Source organism: Bufo gargarizans, chromosome 10 (assembly GCF_014858855.1).
Source record: "Bufo gargarizans isolate SCDJY-AF-19 chromosome 10, ASM1485885v1, whole genome shotgun sequence".
NCBI classification, from domain to species: domain Eukaryota; kingdom Metazoa; phylum Chordata; class Amphibia; order Anura; family Bufonidae; genus Bufo; species Bufo gargarizans.
The window spans coordinates 24,014,464-24,034,785 of record NC_058089.1 but is presented as its reverse complement, the minus strand read 5'-3'; the positions used below and the strand labels follow the sequence as shown (position 1 = coordinate 24,034,785).

The following is a 20,322-nucleotide window of genomic DNA, read 5'->3' as shown; positions in this document are numbered from 1 at the left end:
CTTTTCAAAAAACATTTGGATAATGGCTGTGCTTCTTTGTACAATCATAACTATGAAAGAACGGATGTGTTTTGGGCTTCTGTAAAGTCTTTTTCAGCCATATTATCCTCTGTTTCAGCCGCACGGCTAGATGCATTTCACTCAGAAGCAGGGGAAGTCTCCCTTCTGCCCACACTGTACTGCTGTGACGTCCTTTCCCTTGCTTCTCAGTATGTTTTTTTTCATATCCAGAGCTCACAGAACAGATCATGATGGGGAAATCACACTTACAGACACCCAGGAGGCTCCAAAAATCTTCAAAAGCAGTGTAGAAACAGTTATCAGGCTCAGGATCTTACTTAGATCTGACATGCCCACACTTCCTCTCAGCCATCTTCTGTTACTAAGGAAGGATCTTGCCTGACAACTGTCAGTGGACTTCAAATTAGGTGGAAGTGGGACACCTAGTGGCCATGACTTTACAGCTTTTTTCAGGTGGACGTAGGCATATTTTTTAAATTAAGTGATTAAAAAATTTGCTAGTTACACCATTCTCTATTAAATGAAATGAAATTGTGTGAAAGTACAGGGACTTCTCCCCATTCTTTGTTATATAAATCATAAATAAACTTTCCTTGAAACCCACACTCCACTCCTTACTAAGTCACCTTTTTCTATTGGCTGCCAGGGTCTGGACGTGCCACCAGCCCATGATCATGGAGCCGTGGAGGCATCACCCATTGCCAGTGATACATGAAAGTTAGTACCAGACAAAACTCTTCATTTCTATGGCGTACTCTACAGAACCTTCTCTTTTCTGCTATTTCACCAGACAAGTAAAACGAATGCCTTCTTTATATTCTGGGAGACTCCGAGGCTGAAGATAAAACTCTCCTGAAATTGTAAACAAAAAAGGTCATATCCAGCTAGTACTAAAATCTGATGGTCAGAGAAAGGAGACATCAAGCATTCCTCACTTCCCTCTTCAAATCATTATATGCCCAATTTACTTCGAAGCACCGGATACAGAGAGAGACAAATAAAATCTTTACTGTGATCCTACTACCTTCTACCTAAAAGCCACCTGAGATGGCTTATAATGTTTTTGAATGCTCAACTTTGCTTTTTGTTTTTTGCTCTTGATGAGTTATGAATAGAACGCTTAGTAAACATCTCGTGATGTGCACTTATGGACTGACTATAAGAATAAAGTATTGATTATTATAACAAGTGCTGAGGCCGTTATATCTTTAAGAGCAGCAAATTGATATTGGAGGCATCTTGTAATGCACTGTGTATTACTGCTCTTTATCAGTCATTAGTTTGTTAAAGAGGGCCTGTTAACTCTCCTGATATATCTGAAGTAGTAACTACTTGAGTTCCCCATGTAATAACAATTCTGGAACATCTATGCTTATGAGTCTATGATGCGCTATCCCTTTATTATTCCTGCTAGAAATTATAAATGAATTATTAACAGTTTGCAATGAAGGTCCAGATGAGTGTTCCAAGTTAGGGACATGTCCTTGCAAACAGTAATTCAGTATGAGGACGAGCAAGGGCATTACTGTAGAGATCACTGCATGAAAATACAGTGGTCTTCTTCACCGACGAGCAGGCAATTGCCGGGAAGAAACACTTCCTTTCTGACAATTGCTTGCAAAATCTTTTAATGTAATACAGCCCTAAGTCCTGAAGGGAATTTATGGTGGAACGATTTCAAGGATGCTTACATCTTGCAGAGCTTTGTAAATGATAAACACGAGTCTTTGGAGATGAGGTCTCAGAACTGAGGGTGAAGGACTGGTTTTGTCAATAGAAGACCACTGATTCTCAATTAGCTGTTATTGGGGACATTTCCAGTGGTGGAGTCCTTCTTCTGTTTCTGTGTATCTTCCTTGTCTGATATCACTTTGAGTTCTGTAACTTGAAAAAGAGCTTACCTTGTAATGAACTTTGGTCATATACTATATTAAGGTAGCTTTACATCTCCGCTAAGGTAATCCAGTAGTCTTTTCCAGCAGAGGAACAAACTACCGGAGTTACTGTATCCAGCATAGCTGTACATCACCGGATCCCAATTTACTATAATGGGATCCAGCAGCTTTCCAGCCTAAATGCCAGCTTTCTTCCAGAAAAATACAGCTTCATGCAGTTGTATTTTTCTGGCAGAAACCCAGCATTTAAATATAAAGCTGTTGGATCCTATTATAGTGAATGGGGACCCGGTAGAGCAATGGGGTGTCCGCTATGCCGGATATGGTAAAGCCAATAGTCTGTTCCTCTGCCGGACAAAATAATGCATTATTTTAGCTGAGATGTGAACCTACCCTTACTTGTTACACATTTATGTATACTAGCCAAAAGATATCTCTTTTGTTGGTTAACTTAATTAGTAATTTTTATAGCTACAGTCAGGTCCATAAATATTAGAACATCAACACAATTCTAAAATTTTTGGCTCTATACACCACCACAATGGATTTGAAATGAAACAAACAAGATGTGCTGTAAATAGCACACTTGAAATGAACTCTGGACCTTGTATCTGCTCATTGTAATTGGGATAATGAGGGAATAGCACACACCTGGCCATGGAACAGCTGGGAAGCCAATTGTCCCATTACTTTTGGTCCCTTAACAAGTGGGAGGCACATATGCAAACTGTTGTATCTCCTGCACCGTTCCCCTGATTTGGATGTAAATACCCTCAAATTAAAGCTGTCAGTCTGCAGTTAAATCACATCTTGTTTGTTTCATTTCAAATCCATTGTGGTGGTGTATAGAGCCAAAAATGTTAGAATTGTGTTGATGCCCCAATATTTATGGACCTGACTGTATATATTGAATAAATACAAGTAAGCCAATGATGTGCTCCATATTTCCTAGAAACTTGTAGACTCCAAAATCTACTGAGACAAGATACTTTACTTCTTCTAGGATCTATTCAGACATATAACTTGTAGACTACTTTTTGATAAGGGAGCATTCACACGACCGTGTTGGTTTTGCGGTCCGCAAATCACGGATCCGTGTGTTCCGTATGTCTTCAGTTATCTTTCCGTTTCCGTTCCGTAAGTCTGTATAATACGGACATGGTGCTTCCATGTGTCATCCGTTTTTCACGGTCTGCAAAAAACTGAAATGGGACTGAAATGGTTCAGGGGTCCGCAAAAAACAGATGACATACGGATGCATTTCCGTGTACTATCCGTTTTAACGGACCCAATAACTTTCTATGGGGCCACGGACCGCAATTTGCAGGCAAGTATAGGACATGTTCTAAAATAAAAGGAACGGACACACGGAACGGACAGCACACGGATGATAATGAAAGGCATTCCGCAAATTTTGCGGACCCATAGAAATGAAGGGGTCCGTGCATTATCCGCAAAAATTGCGGAACGGACACGGAAGAAAAGCACTGGTCGTGTGAATGCTCCCTTATGCTCCAACATTCAGTCACCTGGTGGGGCATCTAAACTTTTACCTGCAGCTTATTCTGCCAAGAGTTTATTGGGTTAATCATGGCTGTAAGTAGAGATGAGTGATTTGATTCTAAATTAATCAAATTTGTCTCAAATTTCCCATAAATTTGGATTCCAGCCAGATTTAATCTTTTCTGATTCAATTTGAACAAATCACTCAAAATAGTGGTTATTATATTACAGGTCAGAAGACTGAGAAGAAGGCATTTCTCATCAAAAAGGGACAATTTGTGAGCCATGTTTTAATTTAAAATTGAACAGGCTCTGTGTTACCACCAACCACCATCCGTTTACCCATAATGCTGTCTTGATGTTAAAGAGCATGAGTGTCACAGTGTAGGGTGAGGGAAGGAACACCAGAATGATAGCAGAAGGAAAATGACCAGGAACTAGGCCTCAAGGCTAGGGAAAGGGAAACAGTAACCCCTAAGGAAATCCTAAACCTAGCCCTGACTCCTGTCAGTATTAATAGACCCTGAAGGTGGGAATATTCATATACCGTAAACCTAGGCCCTAGTAACCCTGAAAATCCCTAGGATTAGTGACAGGGTCTTAGACTACTGGTTCCTTCCCAGATGAACGAACCAGCGTCTCCTTGAGGCCTAGTAAATAATTAAAAAATGGGAGCAACAAAATACCAAGAGAAGTACACTTATCTTCAATAGAAAATGGATGAGCAGGAACTCAGATGAGGACCACACACCAGCTCTTCCAACTCCAGGCAGAGAACTGCATGGTATGAAGTGTCTGAACTAAATAGAGGAGCAGTAATGACCACAAGCTACACCTGAGACAAGAGGTGTGGTCATTACCAACAACAACACTGCAAGAAGTAAAAACAGATAGGCTGTCAGATGACCTAACATGCAGCCAGTCTCTTAGATCTTCTAACCTCTGTCACGGGAGGAACCTTGACAATGAGAGGGTTGGATACCTCAGAGTGTCATGCAAAACTATTCAGGGCAATCTGAGCACTTTCAATTTGGGTCAAAGGTATTCATGACCTAATCGAATCTGCCTACCGATTCATTCAAATGTAAAAAAATGTGCTCATCTCTAGATTTAAGCAGTCATTCCTTAAAATAACCTTGAATCAGCAAGCACACATGGCTGGTGAAGGTCAAGGATGTATAGCTCTAAAAAAAGCAAGATAATCTTTATTAGAAGCTATAGAAAGTGTTTGCTAACAATTTTTTTTCAATATTTCTAGGGGAAACGCTACAAAAACTCTCTGGACACAGTAGGAACCCCTGACTCCAGTCGTGGAATCCGGAACGAGAAGAAAGCTTTAAAGTAAGTATACTAAAATTTGGAGTAATTTTTCATAGTAGTGCCTTAAAATCTATGGAAGAACCTAAAAAAAGCCAGCCTCCCTGAATGACCTTAAGCATGCCTAGTCCTAGGCTGTGGAACAAACCTACATGTCTTTCCCTCTTGTGGTAAATTGATCCCTTTCCCTGTCCTGAGTCGGTGACAATGGCAAAAAATATCATCCCAGGAATACTTCACAGTATACTTCTACATATTTACGTATCAGAACACAATACTTCCTGGACAATGAATGTTCTGCACTTACAGACTGAGCTTCATTTCATTCATGACCACAGGAGAGGCGTCTAATTCACAATTTCCATTCACCTAAAACCAAGCTTCTAATGTTTTTGGGAAATTTCCTGAAGTCAACTTTCAAAACTTCGACAATACATCACAGCAGGTTTTCCAGTTGAATCGTTTTCATATAGGTACACATATTATTTGCCTTCTTAGACACTTTTACATACCACAATGGAGCTGTCATTTTGAGGGTGACTCATATCATTTGAGTGGCTGTGCGTTATCTCCATTGGTACAAGAGTCCCAGGAATGCCCAGACCAGCTTAATTTAACAGTGTTAAAACTTGGAGAACGAAGGAAGCCTAGAATCATGTTTTTTTTTTCCTCCAGACCATAGTATTCTCTTTTTCTCCCTTACACTTTTGTATTTTTCTCCTCCAGGTTTTTCTTTTTCTCACCAATAAAGTGGAAATAAATAAAAAATAATCAATGGCCAAATAAGGTTTTTTGTCTTAGCACGTTCCATTGAGAGCTTTCGATTCTCCTCCTGCGAATACAACAAAACTATTCATGTTATCTTTCTCAGCACTGAGTACAGTACAAAGTATTTAATCAGCTTTTGTCTAATCTTGGCTGATGCCACTTTTCCCGTCTATATGCACATGCTTGTTTAGATTCGAGAATAATAGGTTTTGCTGTGTATTAAAAAATCGCTATAATAATATTCTGGGAGAAATCTAAATTTGCTTCCATCTGCGACATTATTCTTAGGACCTTTTGTTTCAGTGCCTTCAAGAGTCGACTTTGTTATTAAAACTTGGATTATGAATTAGCTGAGGGCCTATAAAATATGGTTCCATCCCTCTGCTTCATCATATCGCGGTACAGCTCTGTGCTCTTTATGGCATAAGAAAGTGGATGGTTATGACTGTGAACGGGGGAGATATTTATCTCACTGTTCTTTTCCTCATAAAAATGTGTTGTTGAGTTTTCACGGTTCCCGTGAAATATTCTTCAGCTCAGTACTGAGTTGCGTTAGAAGATAACTCATATGGAGAAAAATATCTGTGCTCAACATTGTCATAAGTACGAAGGGATAATCTGTTCTGATTTTCAATTGCATGCTGGTCTCAATGTATACAGTCAGTGGTTAGGCAATGCTTGGAGCCACGGACATGTACTGTACATCAAGCTACCCACCGGTTCTGTATGCTAAGTCATTCCAACTATATATTTTTGCTATCGATCTCTCCAGCTACTCTTGCGTTGGTGTTAAACCTGTAGAGATTGCTGGTATTTTAGTCTTTGCAGAATGTCTCAAATTCATCGGAATAGGTTTTATCATGTAAATTCTTTCTAATGTAATTCAATCCACAGATTCAATTTTTTTCCATCATTCAGCAGAATTCTAATGTACTAATTCATTATCTGGCTGATATGCATTTTATATCTCCAGTAGTTCTTGCATATCTCGGCTGCTCAGAGTTAGACGCCCTTAAGCTGCAGATTTAGGGTATTTTTTATACTACAATATTTTTTTTTAATTCATGTTTATGATAGATGCTGTTCTAATTTACAAAGATAACCCTTCTTCTGACATGTCCCAACCAATTATAAAAATCAAGAGACCCTGGCACTCTACAATGGTGAACGGTAGCCCAAGAATTGTTCCAAAGTCAAAGTGAGCTTTCCTACATGGTGGTGTGGCACTTTCAATTCCTATCATGTTCTAGAATGCCAGGTTTTTACCCTACGTTCCTGTCTATCCATGCCGTACATATTTTATATTTCGAGATGAGCAAAGTATTCAAAAGTTCGTATTTAAAAAGTTTGTCACGAGCAAATGGATAAGTATAGTATGATTTTTTTGTTTTTTTATACTATTTCATGGAAAATCGATTAGCTACCACGAAGCAGGAGGCAATTTCGGCTTTGCAGGAAATATAATTTTCCCTGAAATTTGAACCGAAGTCCACGTCACGGATTTCGATTCGCTGTAACACTATTTATATCCATTCAACTATTACATCCATTTAACATATAGTTTATCCCAAAGCTGGCCATATGTTTTAGCTGTTGGCCGAGCATATCTCTAACGCTCTTGCTGTGGCCAAGCATGCTCGTGTTCGGAGAATGCTATTGCCAGGACTCTAGCAGCAGCTTATCTCCCTGTTAAGAAAAGGAATCAGGAATGTTGGAATCCAACTGCCTGATCCTTCTTCATCTGATATCTGCTATCAAAGGACAGTTAGGAAGTCCCCATAAACATTAAAGGCTTGTTGCTGAGCTCAGCGAGTTTGGCAGACATTACACTACTGTAGATGACCAACTTAAATGCCATCGTTGAGGTAAAAATGAAAATCAGACATCATATAGTATATGACAATCTCTTTCTAACAAAGCTAAAACCAGTCCTGTCCCTGTTATCCAGAGCTCATGTAATTCATTGCTCCAGGTCCTCTGCTAGATTCATTTCAGATTGGCAGCTTGGGGGGAGTTGTCCTTTCTCAGGGAGCATGTCCTTTCTGCTGCAGCTTTCTCCCTGTAACTGTTACTGTTTCCAACAGTAGATATTGCTGGCTGTATTTGACAGTTGGATTGAATTTGTTCGACCACCTCAGTAAGTGGATATGCACATTGCTATATAGATAGAACACCAGGGGGCACCATTATCATGAACTAAAGAGGATATCTCAATATTGGAGTATTTTCGTAACAGAAAATAAATTACAAAAATAACTAATGTTTCATGCTGAATTATATTAAAATAACATCTAGTGGTGGCACAACCCCGTTTCAATTAAGCTACTAGACCCAACTAGATTACAGTCAGAACATGCCTTATGGCATATCCATACATTTATGATATTTATGATGGTCCGACACTCTCCAATCTTCAGGTTATAGTCTAACCACCAAGAACCTCATGATCACGAGAATGGAAACCTTGTACAGATTTGGATATTTCCATATCTCCTCTAGACTATAATGGGAAAATTCCATAGAACACACTGGTGGCAGCTTCTCCTAACTTTGCCGACCTTTTAGTGCTCAATGCAGCTGTAGCAGATATTCTATGGATTTGGGCAAAAATGTATTTTTCTTGAAAAATAGTTGAATACAGGTGTGTTTTTTAAATAAATATCTGCCTTGGACTGGCCCACCAGATGATCTTTCAGTGGGCCCAGTCTCTGATACCAATGGTGGGGCCCAGAGATCCAGGAGAAAAAACCCATTTGGAGCCAATACTTTGCCTCTAGGGTCTATTTCTCGGAATCGAAAACCTGAGACTTGGTGATATATGGGTTGGGCCCTGATTTTTTTTTTCCTCTGATGGTCTCAAAAACCCCCAGTCTACTCTAATAAGTAATAAACTACTACTAACTACAAAACCAGGCATGACTTCAACTCACTGACAACCCTGTATTACACATACACTACTCTGGTTCAATTCCTTGTCAAGGATTTTAAAAGCAAATATTTTCAAGGTCTGTACACTGAAGTTTAAAATCTCAAGGAAAGAATGATGTTGTGTTGTATCTTTTGTGCTGTGGGCTGTGATGATGCGTGGTCTTTGTATACTGATGGAGTCAATCATGTATTGTAGGAAGAACTACAGTGTATGAATTGATCATAAATTAATTCTCACTGGAGGCTGAGGCAGGGAAGGCAGTGCTTTAAGAAAAGCCCTTCAAAAGCTTTTCTATGGCTGCTATCCTCTATAAGTGCTGCATTATAATTATTGTTGAGCAAAGCATTTGAAGCGGAATTCAGTCCAAAGTTTAGGAAAAATTAAAGTCACAAAGAATCTGAATTTCCTCGCGTTTCGTGACAATGAATTAGTTTTTCCTAAAACGGCAGCTGCACGTGTTACAAAGTGAAAGTAAGAAGCACGGGAACGCAAGATCACCAATACTGCTGTGCAGCCAGCCCCTGTAATGTTACAGCCCTATAAAATCCTCATGCCACGTGGTCTCCGCCATTGTCCCATGAGCTGAGCGTAGCGAGAGACGTGGCGAGCGCTCATGCGCCGGGGACAGTGTTGCTGAAAATGATAAGTAGAATAATATTGGTGAGCGAGAGTGCAGGGAGACTGCAGGGAGACTTATTCTGCTTCAGTTTTATTTATTTATCCCTGCAATTACTTATTACTAAATGTAATTCAATACCAATAAGATAAAAGCCTTTTTTTATTCCGGTGCCAGCATGCCAACCAATACCATCCAGTCTGCACCCGTTAGGGGGGCCAGGTCTTAATGATGACCATCCTCATCTTTGGCTTGCTTTACTTCTTTTCATTTCCTAGAAAAGTAAGCAAGATGCAGAGAGAGGAGGAGCTGGATGTTCCTGATTCTCATCGATATTAGATGATGTGGAAAAGGAGGAAAAGCAGATGGCAGAAGAAGGGCTCGCATCTGTAGGGTAGGAGAGCGGTGGGGTTGGAGAAGTGGGTATGCCAGAGCTGATTAATATTCTGTGTTTACTGTCAAATAACCTACAGGGAATGGCAGGCCATAACAGCAATAATATGCATATTGTCCCCCACCTAACCAGCCAAACCCTATACCAGCAACAGCCCTGTTTAAAGGTGCTGCACGGCCATTAATGAGGAAGGAGTATAGAGTGTGGTCTTCATTATTAAGTGAAAGGCAGCTGCGGGATAATTGCTTGCACGGTTCCTCACTGCAGTATGGCCGCTCAGTGTGGCCGTACCCTAAGGCAGAGTGTCCTGGGTATACAGTACCTGATTTATAGCCATTTGTGATGAACCAAATCAAATTTCTTGGCTAACTTCGGCGAAGTTACTGAATTAAATTTTTCGAAACTTTGCTTATCTCTAATTATAATGATTGTATTCTGCTTTAGATAGTTTTTGACCCGTAGACCTCAACTAGTAAAGGTGAAAGCGTCTAGGTGCTTTGAAGAGTATCAAGGGAAAACTTTCCATGTCAGACATAACTTGGACCAGGTGTCACTGTATCTATTCACATTCCCTTAATAAAATATATTTTGTTTAAAGGGGTTTTCCAGGATTTTGATATTAATGGCCTATCCTCGGCATAGGTCAATATTAGATCGGTTGGGTCCGACTTCCAGTACCCCTGCCATTCATCTGTTTGAAGAGGTCACAGTGAGTGTTGCAACCTGCTCACAGCTTACCAAGCACAGTGCCTTGCTTTGTATAGTGGCTGTGGTTGGAACTGCAGCCCAAACCCATTAACTTGAATGGAACTAAACTGCCCTAAGCCATATGACCGATGAACATGACGTCACTGGCCTAGGACGGGACTGCAGTGCTCACTTGTTCAAACATCTGATTGACTGAGGTGCCAAGAGTCAGAATCCCTCTAACCAGATATTGATGACCTATCCTGAGAATAGGTCATCAATATCAAAATCTTGGAAATATCAATTTCATAAGGAAAATATAGAATTGTAGAAGACATCTTGAAGAAAAGCGAATATTTTTTCAGATCATAGGGATTGTCAAAGCGGGATTCAGTGTTTTATATGCATGAAGCAGAATGGGTTTAACTAAAAAATGAAGCATGGCTCTCCCCCTGATTCCTGCCGCTGTTGTTCTAAAGCTTACTAGGTCCCAACTGGTCTGTACTTCTTGGTCCTGCCTATTAACATAAGAAATGGAAAGAGATGCCTGCTTAACCAATCACTGGCTGCAGTGTTTACCTGCCTCAGCTAGTCTGCTAGGCTAAGCAGACATTTTCAGCTTGACAAGCCAGCACCAGAACGTGGAGACCAGCAGAGACGGTTGTGCAGTGATTGGCCAAGCAGGCATCTCCAGGCTTTTTCTGCATGTTGAGCTGGCACCATGATTTGGAGACCTGCGAGGATGATTGTCCCTAGAATGTGCAGGATCCTAGGAGAATCCAGTCATGCCACGAAACGATCCTTAGAAGCCAACTCAACAACCTCTTCAAAAAAGTTCCACACAACCCAAAAATGAAGCACTTTCCTAAACGCTACATTTCATCCACCTGAAGCGCATATGTTCTGGATTTACCCAGTGCAAACCTATAAGCAGCCGAATGGCAACAGCTGGTTAAAATAAGGCAAACTTTGCTGGGTTCATAGATCTTTTTAGATGGGCACTCATCTAATTTGAATGCTTCTCTCTACAGGGTGTATGCAACATTATTCTGAATGTCTCCTTGCTAAAGTGACAAACGTAGCTAAGATATGTCTCCACCCTGTGATTTCCGCTCTGTATAGATCACTTGACCTTGAAATGCCCATATCCCTGCATTGACCCACAAACTGCATGTTCTTAGATTGCGCGGTGGGAGTGCTGCATCTCATCTTAGAAGATATGAGCACTGGGACAAGGAGATTATATTTTGTACGCTCACATTTCTTATTTCCCTACTGACACGTGCTGCTTTTTTCGAAAGCACTTGCTCTTATCACTCTGCTCTCCACCATCTTCTTAGTAGAGGCTTCTTTTGTTCCTCTTTGTCAAAGCAAGAGTTGGGATCAGATATGGAGAGGCGAGAGTGTGCCTGGGTGGGAATTGGAGTGGGGGTTATTAATTAGGCTATGATTTCTTGAGGCATGTGGATAAAGGACACCCGGCTGCCTTATAGCATATCGATTCTTCTTCCTTTGTGTCCCTTGTGAAGGTCAAGCTGTCACTTTGTTCTGTATGTCTCTGTGTCATTAAGGGTCTCATGCTAAGTGTTCTCCAGAATAGCATTCCTAGCACCTAATTTAGATCTGCAACCAAGAGGAGCGCACACGGGGACAGACTCAAACCTTAACTACCTCACTTCCAGAGGTCCATCAGGGAGATGGCATATACAGTACAGACCAAAAGTTTGGACACACCTTCTCATTCAAAGAGTTTTCTTTATTTTCATGACTATGAAAATTGTAGATTCACACTGAAGGCATCAAAACTATGAATTAACACATGTGGAATTATATACATAACAAAAAAGTGTGAAACAACTGAAAATATGTCATATTCTAGGTTCTTCAAAGTAGCCACCTTTTGCTTTGATTACTGCTTTGCACACTCTTGGCATTCTCTTGATGAGCTTTAAGAGGTAGTCACATGAAATGGTCTTCCAACAGTCTTGAAGGAGTTCCCAGAGATGCTTTGCACTTGTTGGCCCTTTTGCATTCACTCTGCTGTCCAGCTCACCCCAAACCATCTCGATTGGGTTCAGGTCCGGTGACTGTGGAGGCCAGGTCATCTGGTGCAGCACCCCATCACTATCCTTCATGGTCAAATAGCCCTTACACAGCCTGGAGGTGTGTTTGGGGTCATTGTCCTGGTGAAAAATAAATGATGGTCCAACTAAATGCAAACCGGATGGAATAGCATGCCGCTGCAAGATGCTGTGGTAGCCATGCTGGTTCAGTATGCCTTCAATTTTGAATAAATCCCCAACATTGTGTCCAGCAAAGCACCACCACACCATCACACCTCCTCCTCCATGCTTCACGGTGGGAACCAGGCATGTAGAGTCCATCCGTTCACCTTTTCTGCGTCGCACAAAGACACGGTGGTTGGAACCAAAGAGCTCACATTTGGACTCATCAGACCAAAGCACAGATTTCCACTGGTCTAATGTCCATTCCTTGTGTTCTTTAGCCCAAACAAGTCTCTTCTGCTTGTTGCCTGTCCTTAGCAGTGGTTTCCTAGCAGATATTCTACCATGAAGGCCTGATTCACACAGTCTCCTCTTAACAGTTGTTCTAGAGATGTGTCTGCTGCTAGAACTCTGTGTGGCATTGACCTGGTCTCTAATCTGAGCTGCTGTTAACCTGTGATTTCTGAGGCTGGTGACCCGGATGAACTTATCCTCCGCAGCAGAGGTGACTCTTGGTCTTCCTTTCCTGGGGCGGGCCGCATGTGAGCCAGTTTCTTTGTAGCGTTTGATGGTTTTTGTGACTGCACTTGGGGACACTTTCAAAGTTTTCCTAATTTTTTCGGACTGACTGACCTTAATTTCTTAAAGTAATGATGGCCACTCGTTTTTCTTTACTTAGCTGCTTTTTTCTTGCCATAATACAAATTCTAACAGTCTATTCAGTAGGACTATCAGCTGTGCATCCACCTGACTTCTCCACAACGCAACTGATGGTCCCAACCCCATTTGGCAAGAAATCCCACTCATTAAACCTGACAGGGCACACCTGTGAAGTGAAAACCATTTCAGGTGACTACCTCTTGAAGCTCATCAAGAGAATGCCAAGAGTGTGCAAAGCAGTAATCAAAGCAAAAGGTGGCTACTTTGAAGAACCTAGAATATGACATATTTTCAGTTGTTTCACACTTTTTTGTTATGTATATAATTCCACCTGTGTTAATTCATAGTTTTGATGCCTTCAGTGTGAATCTACAATTTTCATAGTCATGAAAATAAAGAAAACTATTTGAATGAGAAGGTGTGTCCAAACTTTTGGTCTGTACTGTACGTATGCATGAATCCCACCTAAGACCTATGCTACGGTGTCAGAAGACCACAAAATTAGATGTGTGTGCTCCGAAGATTTAAACATATCTAGAGTGTGCTATCTGCTGCCATAATTTATAACTCTACCTGAATCACATAATGACCACCCATGAGTAGTCAATGTTTAGTAGACTAGTTTATCATTGTAATATAAAACTGACTGCTCGTCAAATAAACCTGCTTATAGACTGCAACTATTTTGAGGCTCGCACAACGCTTAGAGTGGTGGCATTTGGAAAGGAAACAGTGACTGAGCTAACTTATAAGGAAAAATGATTTTCTGTATTACTGTAGTAAAACCAGAAAAGCTTGTCCAAGATAAACTGGTTGAAAAAATTCCTAGGTGATGTCAAAAGGTGATGTTCTTCTGCCTAATGAAGGAATTTGTAATTGGCCCTACCTAGTTTAAAAGCTATTCCGTGTTGTACAATGATTTTAAACGCCTTTGAAGGGTAGGTTCACTTTAAAATATAAATTTAAGAACTGGCTAGTGAACCAAAAATAAAATATTTCAATATTCTCTAATTAGCTTTTAGATTTGGTTTTGTGTCCTGTGGTACCTTCTCTTGCTCATAATTAATAAATGTTTTCTGAGATTTTTTAACTGATGACCATAACCCTGGAATGTGATACATATTAGGCCTCATGCACACGACCGTGCCATTTTTTGGGGTCCGCAAACCGCAATTTGCGGAATGGAATAGGCGGCCCATTGTAGACATGCCCATTCTTGTCCGCAAAACGGACAAGAAACGGACAAGAATTGGACATGCTATATTCTTTTTTTGCGGGGCCTCGGAACGGAGAAACGGATGCGGACAGCACACGGAGTGCTGTACGCATCTTTTGCGGCCCCATTGAAGTGAATGGGTCCGCATCCGAGCTGCAAAGACTGCGGCTCGGATAAGGTCCATAACTACGGTCGTGTGCATGAGGCCTTATCAGCATTTAGTATAAAAGAAGTTGGAATGACATATGGATAGGTGTCATCACTTTCAGATAGGTGGGTCACCCACAATCTTCTAAATGAAGGAGCTACAAATAGTGCTAATCGCGAATATTCTAATCGTAAATTTTTTATTGACAATATTAGCATTTAGAGAATTTGCGAATATCTAGAATATAGTGCTATATCTTCATAATCGCAAATATAAAAATAATAAAATGAATCAGTACCCATGATCCCTCACTGCTTCTTGCTTGTAGGCCAATGAGAAGGCTGCATTACCTTTGACATTAGGAGTAGTGTTGATCGCGAATTTTCGTTTCGCAAATTTTTATTGCAAATTTTCCTATTGACGATTTTCTCAATCAAAAAAATAATGACGAGATCACAAATTCTCAAATTCACGAATATATGACGAATATTCGCCCAAATATTCGTGAAATATAGAAAATTCGAATATTGCCCTCGCCGCTCATCACTGGCTACAACGACTTGCTTTTTTAACAAGATCTTATAGAGGCAGTCCATACGTTATAGAACCCATTACGATGTGTCTCCTAGGTCAGGTTAGCCAGTGTTTCCTCTCCACTGGCATAACAACCTTATCAAACATTGGATGGAGCGTCTCTAGTCCCTCCATATTGCAAACAAGTGCTGACACCTCTTATGTTGACATTAAGGGCAGAATGAACCAGAAGACTCAATTTTTTTAGTCTTTAGACATTCTCCTAATCAAGAGATTGCTGTAAACTATCAGTTTTAACAAGGTCCTATGGAGGCAGTTCATATGGTTGTTACAGGAACCATACGATGCGTCCACTAGGTCAGGATAGCCCCAGGTTGTCCTCCATTTCCTCTCCACAGGCACAGCCACCTTGAAGAGTATATCTCCAGTTCCTCCATGTCGCAAACAAATGCTAATCCCTCCTATGCTGAAATTAAGGGTGGAATAAACTAGGAGACCCCATTCATTTAACCTTTGGACATTTCTCTCTTTTTATACATTCCTTTTAATCAAGAGAAGAGAATATTGCTGTAAGCTAACAGTTTTAACAAGATCTTATAGAGGTAGTCCATATGGTTGTTGCATGAACCATTAAGATGCATCCCCTAGGTCAGGATAGCCCCAGATTGTCCTCTGTTTCCTCTCCACAGGCACAGCCACCTTGAAGAGTATATCTCCAGTTCCTCCAAGTCACAAACAAGTGCTAATCCCTCTTATGCTGAGATTAAAGGGGATAGTCTCACTTCAGTAAGTTACATTTATCATGTAGAGAAAGTTAGTACAAGCCACTTACTAATGTATTGTGATTGTCCATATTGCCTCCTTTGCTGGCTGGATTCATTTTTCCATCACATTATACACTGCTCGTTTCCATGGTTACAGACCACCCTGCAATTCATCAGTGGTGGTCGTGCTTGCACACTGTAGGAAAAAGCATCAGCCTCTCTGGTGGCCGAAACATAGGCTGGTGCTTTTTCCTATATTCTGTAAGCACGACCACCTCTGATGGATTGCAGGGTGGTCTGTAACCATGGAAACGAGCAGTGTATAATGTGATAGAAAAATGAATCCAGCCAGCAAAGGAAGCAATATGGATAATAACAATACGTTAGTAAGTGGCTGGTATTAACTTTCTCTACATGATAAATGCCACTTACTGAAGTAAGACGACCCCTTTAAGAGTGGAATGAACAAGGAGACCCCATTTACTTTAAATTTTTGGACCCTACCTGCTCGTTATGTGCCCCTTGCTCGTTAGGAAATGGACTGTTTTAACAAGATCTTATAGAGACAGACCATAGTGCTGTTCTAGGACCCTTTAAGATGCGCACCCTTATTCTCCATAGGAACAGCAACCTTATCAAACATTGGAAGCAATTGTTTCCAGTCCCTCCATGTCACTCTTAGAATGTGTGCGCCGCGTGGCCCGTGCTGCGGCCCGCAAATTGCCAGCCTCAATACACGAACACCAACCGCGGGGAAGCCGCAGCAGATCGCGGACCCATTCACTTTAATGGATCCGCGATCCGCCCGTTCCGCAAAAAGATAGGACATGTTCTAACTTTTTGCAGAACGGAAGTATGGGCCGAAACCATTCCGTGCTTCTGTTCCGGAGCCCTTGTATTGCGCAAATGCGGTACGCAATACGATTAAGGGTGGAATGAACCAGCAGACCCCATTTATTTTTAACCTTGGGACCCTAAGGTCTCTTTATACCCCCCATATTTTTTTCCCCACGTTCTCTAAAGCCACAACAATATGAGCTTTGAAGAACAATCCGTCCAGTACTAATCATTCTACGATACATAACGTCTTCATTGGGATAGACTGCAGAACCTAGCCTTTATACCAGTCTTGGCTTTGGCGTACAGAGCCCCGAGGAGTTAATCTGTATAACACGATTATTTTTTTTATTCGCACAACAGATAGAGTGCGATGTTATCGCTGACACAAGCCATTTTATTTAGTCTCCTGTGCAGTGACGCATTTGTTTTGCCACGGGCATCATTAAATATGGCTATTTTGGGTAGAAATGGCTGCCCTCAGACACAGCAGATCAGCACTGCTTAATATCAATATTAATTGCTCCTGAGATTCCCAGCCAGCTGCATGCAAGAGGCTTAGATCTGCAGCTGGCACTGAACTCTGGCCACCAAACGGTTAATGTGGATGCTCTTGTTTAGTCATGCATCATAGTATACCAGTGCCATCCACACAATGCTGCATGGAGGAGTTAAACATGGTGATTAGGGGGGTAATGACTTCCTGGGTGATGTGTGAGCCGCTCCTCACAAATCTCAGGGTATATTTTTCGACACAAGCATCATAGAGTCACAACAGCTCAGGGCCATTGAGAGAACCATTCTGTCCAATAATGGCTCTAAGCACCAGTATATCAAGGTAACAGCGACCTACCTTCTTCTGTCTGCGAGGATTGATTGGTTGGTTGGACGTTTGGTTGATTGCGTAGCTGGATGGATGGATGATTTATCATTTTTTTTCATTTAAAGTACTAATTTGTATATTGTTATTTTATATTAATATTTTCAATTTTCAACTTTTGCATTAAGGCTTTGTGTTGCTTTTATGCCTTTTTTCCCCCCCTTTCTATAGTCATGCTTGTCTTATGCGTCATCTTCCTCGGCTGCGTAATCTTTCGTGCTTCGCTCTACACTTTAAATGTGTCAATTGTATGTTTCTTGTAACCGAGCTGTCATTGGCAGTACAGGATTGCGACTGCGGGATCCGTAATTTGCTCATTATAGATTATGTGACACTATTTTCTCCCAGTGGTCCGTCTGAATAGAACTGTATAGAAGACAGGAGCATTGGTACGTCTGATCTAAGAGATGACATATGGCATGTAAACGGTGCTATGAAATCCCAGTATTTCTAGCCCTGCTATTTATGATACTTACCTACAGGTAGGAAATATTGCACTAAAATGGATTTGTGGTCATGCGTCATCTGTCTGCATTAGGATCCTAAATCACCATAAGTGACTGTAAGGCTGGTCACAGGAACCATAGGATAGGATTTTCTTAGGATAGGATCAATAATGAGGTTGTCCCCACAAGGGACCCCACCAGACCCCATGTTGCCCCCATAAGAAAAACCATCAGACATAGTTGTCTCAGATGAGAATGCTCCTGATTTACTGGGAGGGACATGGAACATACTAGTCGTGGATTTGCAGCAGATGATTAGGCGTGTATATACTGTACGATAATGAGAACTAGTCATTGATTCATGTAAACATATTGTAAAAATAGCAGATCCATTACTGTCTGTTCAAAAATTCTACTTTAAGGACACGGCAAGAGATTTATGAAATCGAAAATTTTTCCTCTAAGTTACGGATGGGTAAAAGAGACAGCTTCCTGGGGAATAGGGAGGATTTTGGCACCATGCCATGCCAGATGTATCCGAGAAATCACAACATCCATACACACAGCTTGCTAAAAATCTAATTGAAAATTGTCAGTTTTACTAGGGCGGCAATGCTTTTCTGCCTGATTTTCAGAGCTTGGATATTATAAAGTAATCTGAACACACAGATGCATATCCATTTAAAAATGCAATTGGTGTTATGTGGTGTGTGAGCTTGCACAGAAATGTGGTTACTTAAAGGGATTGTCCCTGGAAAAAAATAGAGTCCACATTTTTCAAAGCCGCTCCTGGATCTGAATAGTTATTTTTTTAATTGCATATAAGCAGGGGCGGACTGGGAACTTAAATTGGCCCTGGAAAAATGACTAAAAGTGGCCCTGTTTTGTAGTCGGCTCCAAATTGATGGAAGCAATACCATATTGTGGCACATTATACCGCCCCAACAGAGCAAAATAGAACAGTCCATCACAAAATACATCCCCAAAAACTTCCACTGCTGGCCACGAGAAGGGCTCAGGTGGTCCCGTGAGCATTCGCCTACTGGGAAATTTCCCTGTAAGGTCTATGGCCAACCCGCCCCTGCCACTGAGTTACTCTATCCGTATCGCATCACCTGCTCTTTGCACTTTTCTTTATTATTCTGTTCTCCTGGCTGAGCTGGTTGCAGATGTTCAGTTCTACAACTGCCACCAGCCGTATCTACTTTTAGGAGCTGTGATAGTTACAAAGAGAGAGCTGCAGCAGAAAGGACATTCCCCCTAAGAAAGCAGCTGAAGCAGAAAGGCCACACCCCCTGAGCTGCCAGCTTGAAATAAATCTAGCAAAGCAACTGGTGTAATGAATGGAGAGATCTCTGGAACCATGTGAGGTACAGGACTGGCTCTAGCTGTGTTAGAAAGAGATCATGGACTATATGGTGTCGAATTCTCATTTTTTACATAAAATATGGAATAACCCCTTTAAAATAAAAGCTAGACTTCTAACAAACATAGCACAAAGTGCTACAGGTGCTTGACCTTCTGAAAATACATAGGTGCTATGATCAAGGTGCCAGTTATAATACCAGATACATTAATAATGATTAATAATAAATCAGAATTTCCAGCCATGTATATTACATTTTTACTGAGAAATGAAAAGATCGGCCATATTTGATTCTATTCCATTCACTTAAACAATGAAGAGAAAAATATTATATAAAAATTACAACGAAAAAAACTCGGGAATGATAGTCATCAGCAAGCTGCACTGTAGCACTAGCAACTTGTACTGCCAGGGAGCTGCTGCTAAGGCCAGTGATATCATGGGATACATTTGTAGGGTAATAGATGCACATTTTGGCTTGTTTATGTCTGTGCAAAATGACTACTTAAACCACTACTTTTGTAAAGTTTTAACCATCAGAAAACACAAAAGATATAGCAGAGTCGGATCAGATTCAAAGGTGGACTTAGGAGAATACTAATCACTATACATAAACATGTCAAAGATCAATATAAGGGCTCATTCACACAACCGTATTGTCCCCATGCCTGTACTGTGGTTCGCAAATAGTGGTCCGCAATGCATGGGCACTGGTCATGCAAACGCTGTGGTATGGATGCGGACCCATTGACTTGAATGGGTCAGCGATCCGCAAAAGATAGGACATGTCCTATCTTTGGCACGGACCCCAAAGCCCATGGAAGGGCGCCTGAGTGTTTTCATGGGCTTCTGATGCATTCTTCTGCTCTGCAAAAGATAGGACATGTCCGATCTTCTGCCGTATCTTGCGGATCGCAGACCCATTCAAGTCAATGGGTCTGCATCCACAGCATGGACTTCACATGGCCGGTGCCCAAGTATTGCCAACCTGCTGTTTGTGGTCCGCAACACGGGAATGACGGCCATACGATCATGGGAATGAGCCCTAAGGGTGAGGTTTTTATATCTTTTTACATAACAGGTGGTTATTTACTGTGTCTCAAACATAGAAGTATT

At 41.1% G+C, this 20,322-nt stretch overlaps 1 protein-coding gene across 2 annotated transcripts in view; it reads left to right on the top strand.

The window, feature by feature from the left end:
- The window catches only part of SYT7 (synaptotagmin 7), a 415,280-nt gene that overhangs the window by 234,907 nt on the left and 160,051 nt on the right, over nt 1–20,322 (top strand). For both annotated transcript variants that reach the window (XM_044270331.1, XM_044270329.1), the window contains exon 3: nt 4,678–4,760. In XM_044270331.1, the coding sequence (XP_044126266.1) occupies nt 4,678–4,760 (83 nt within the window). The remainder of the gene's footprint in view (nt 1–4,677; nt 4,761–20,322) is intronic.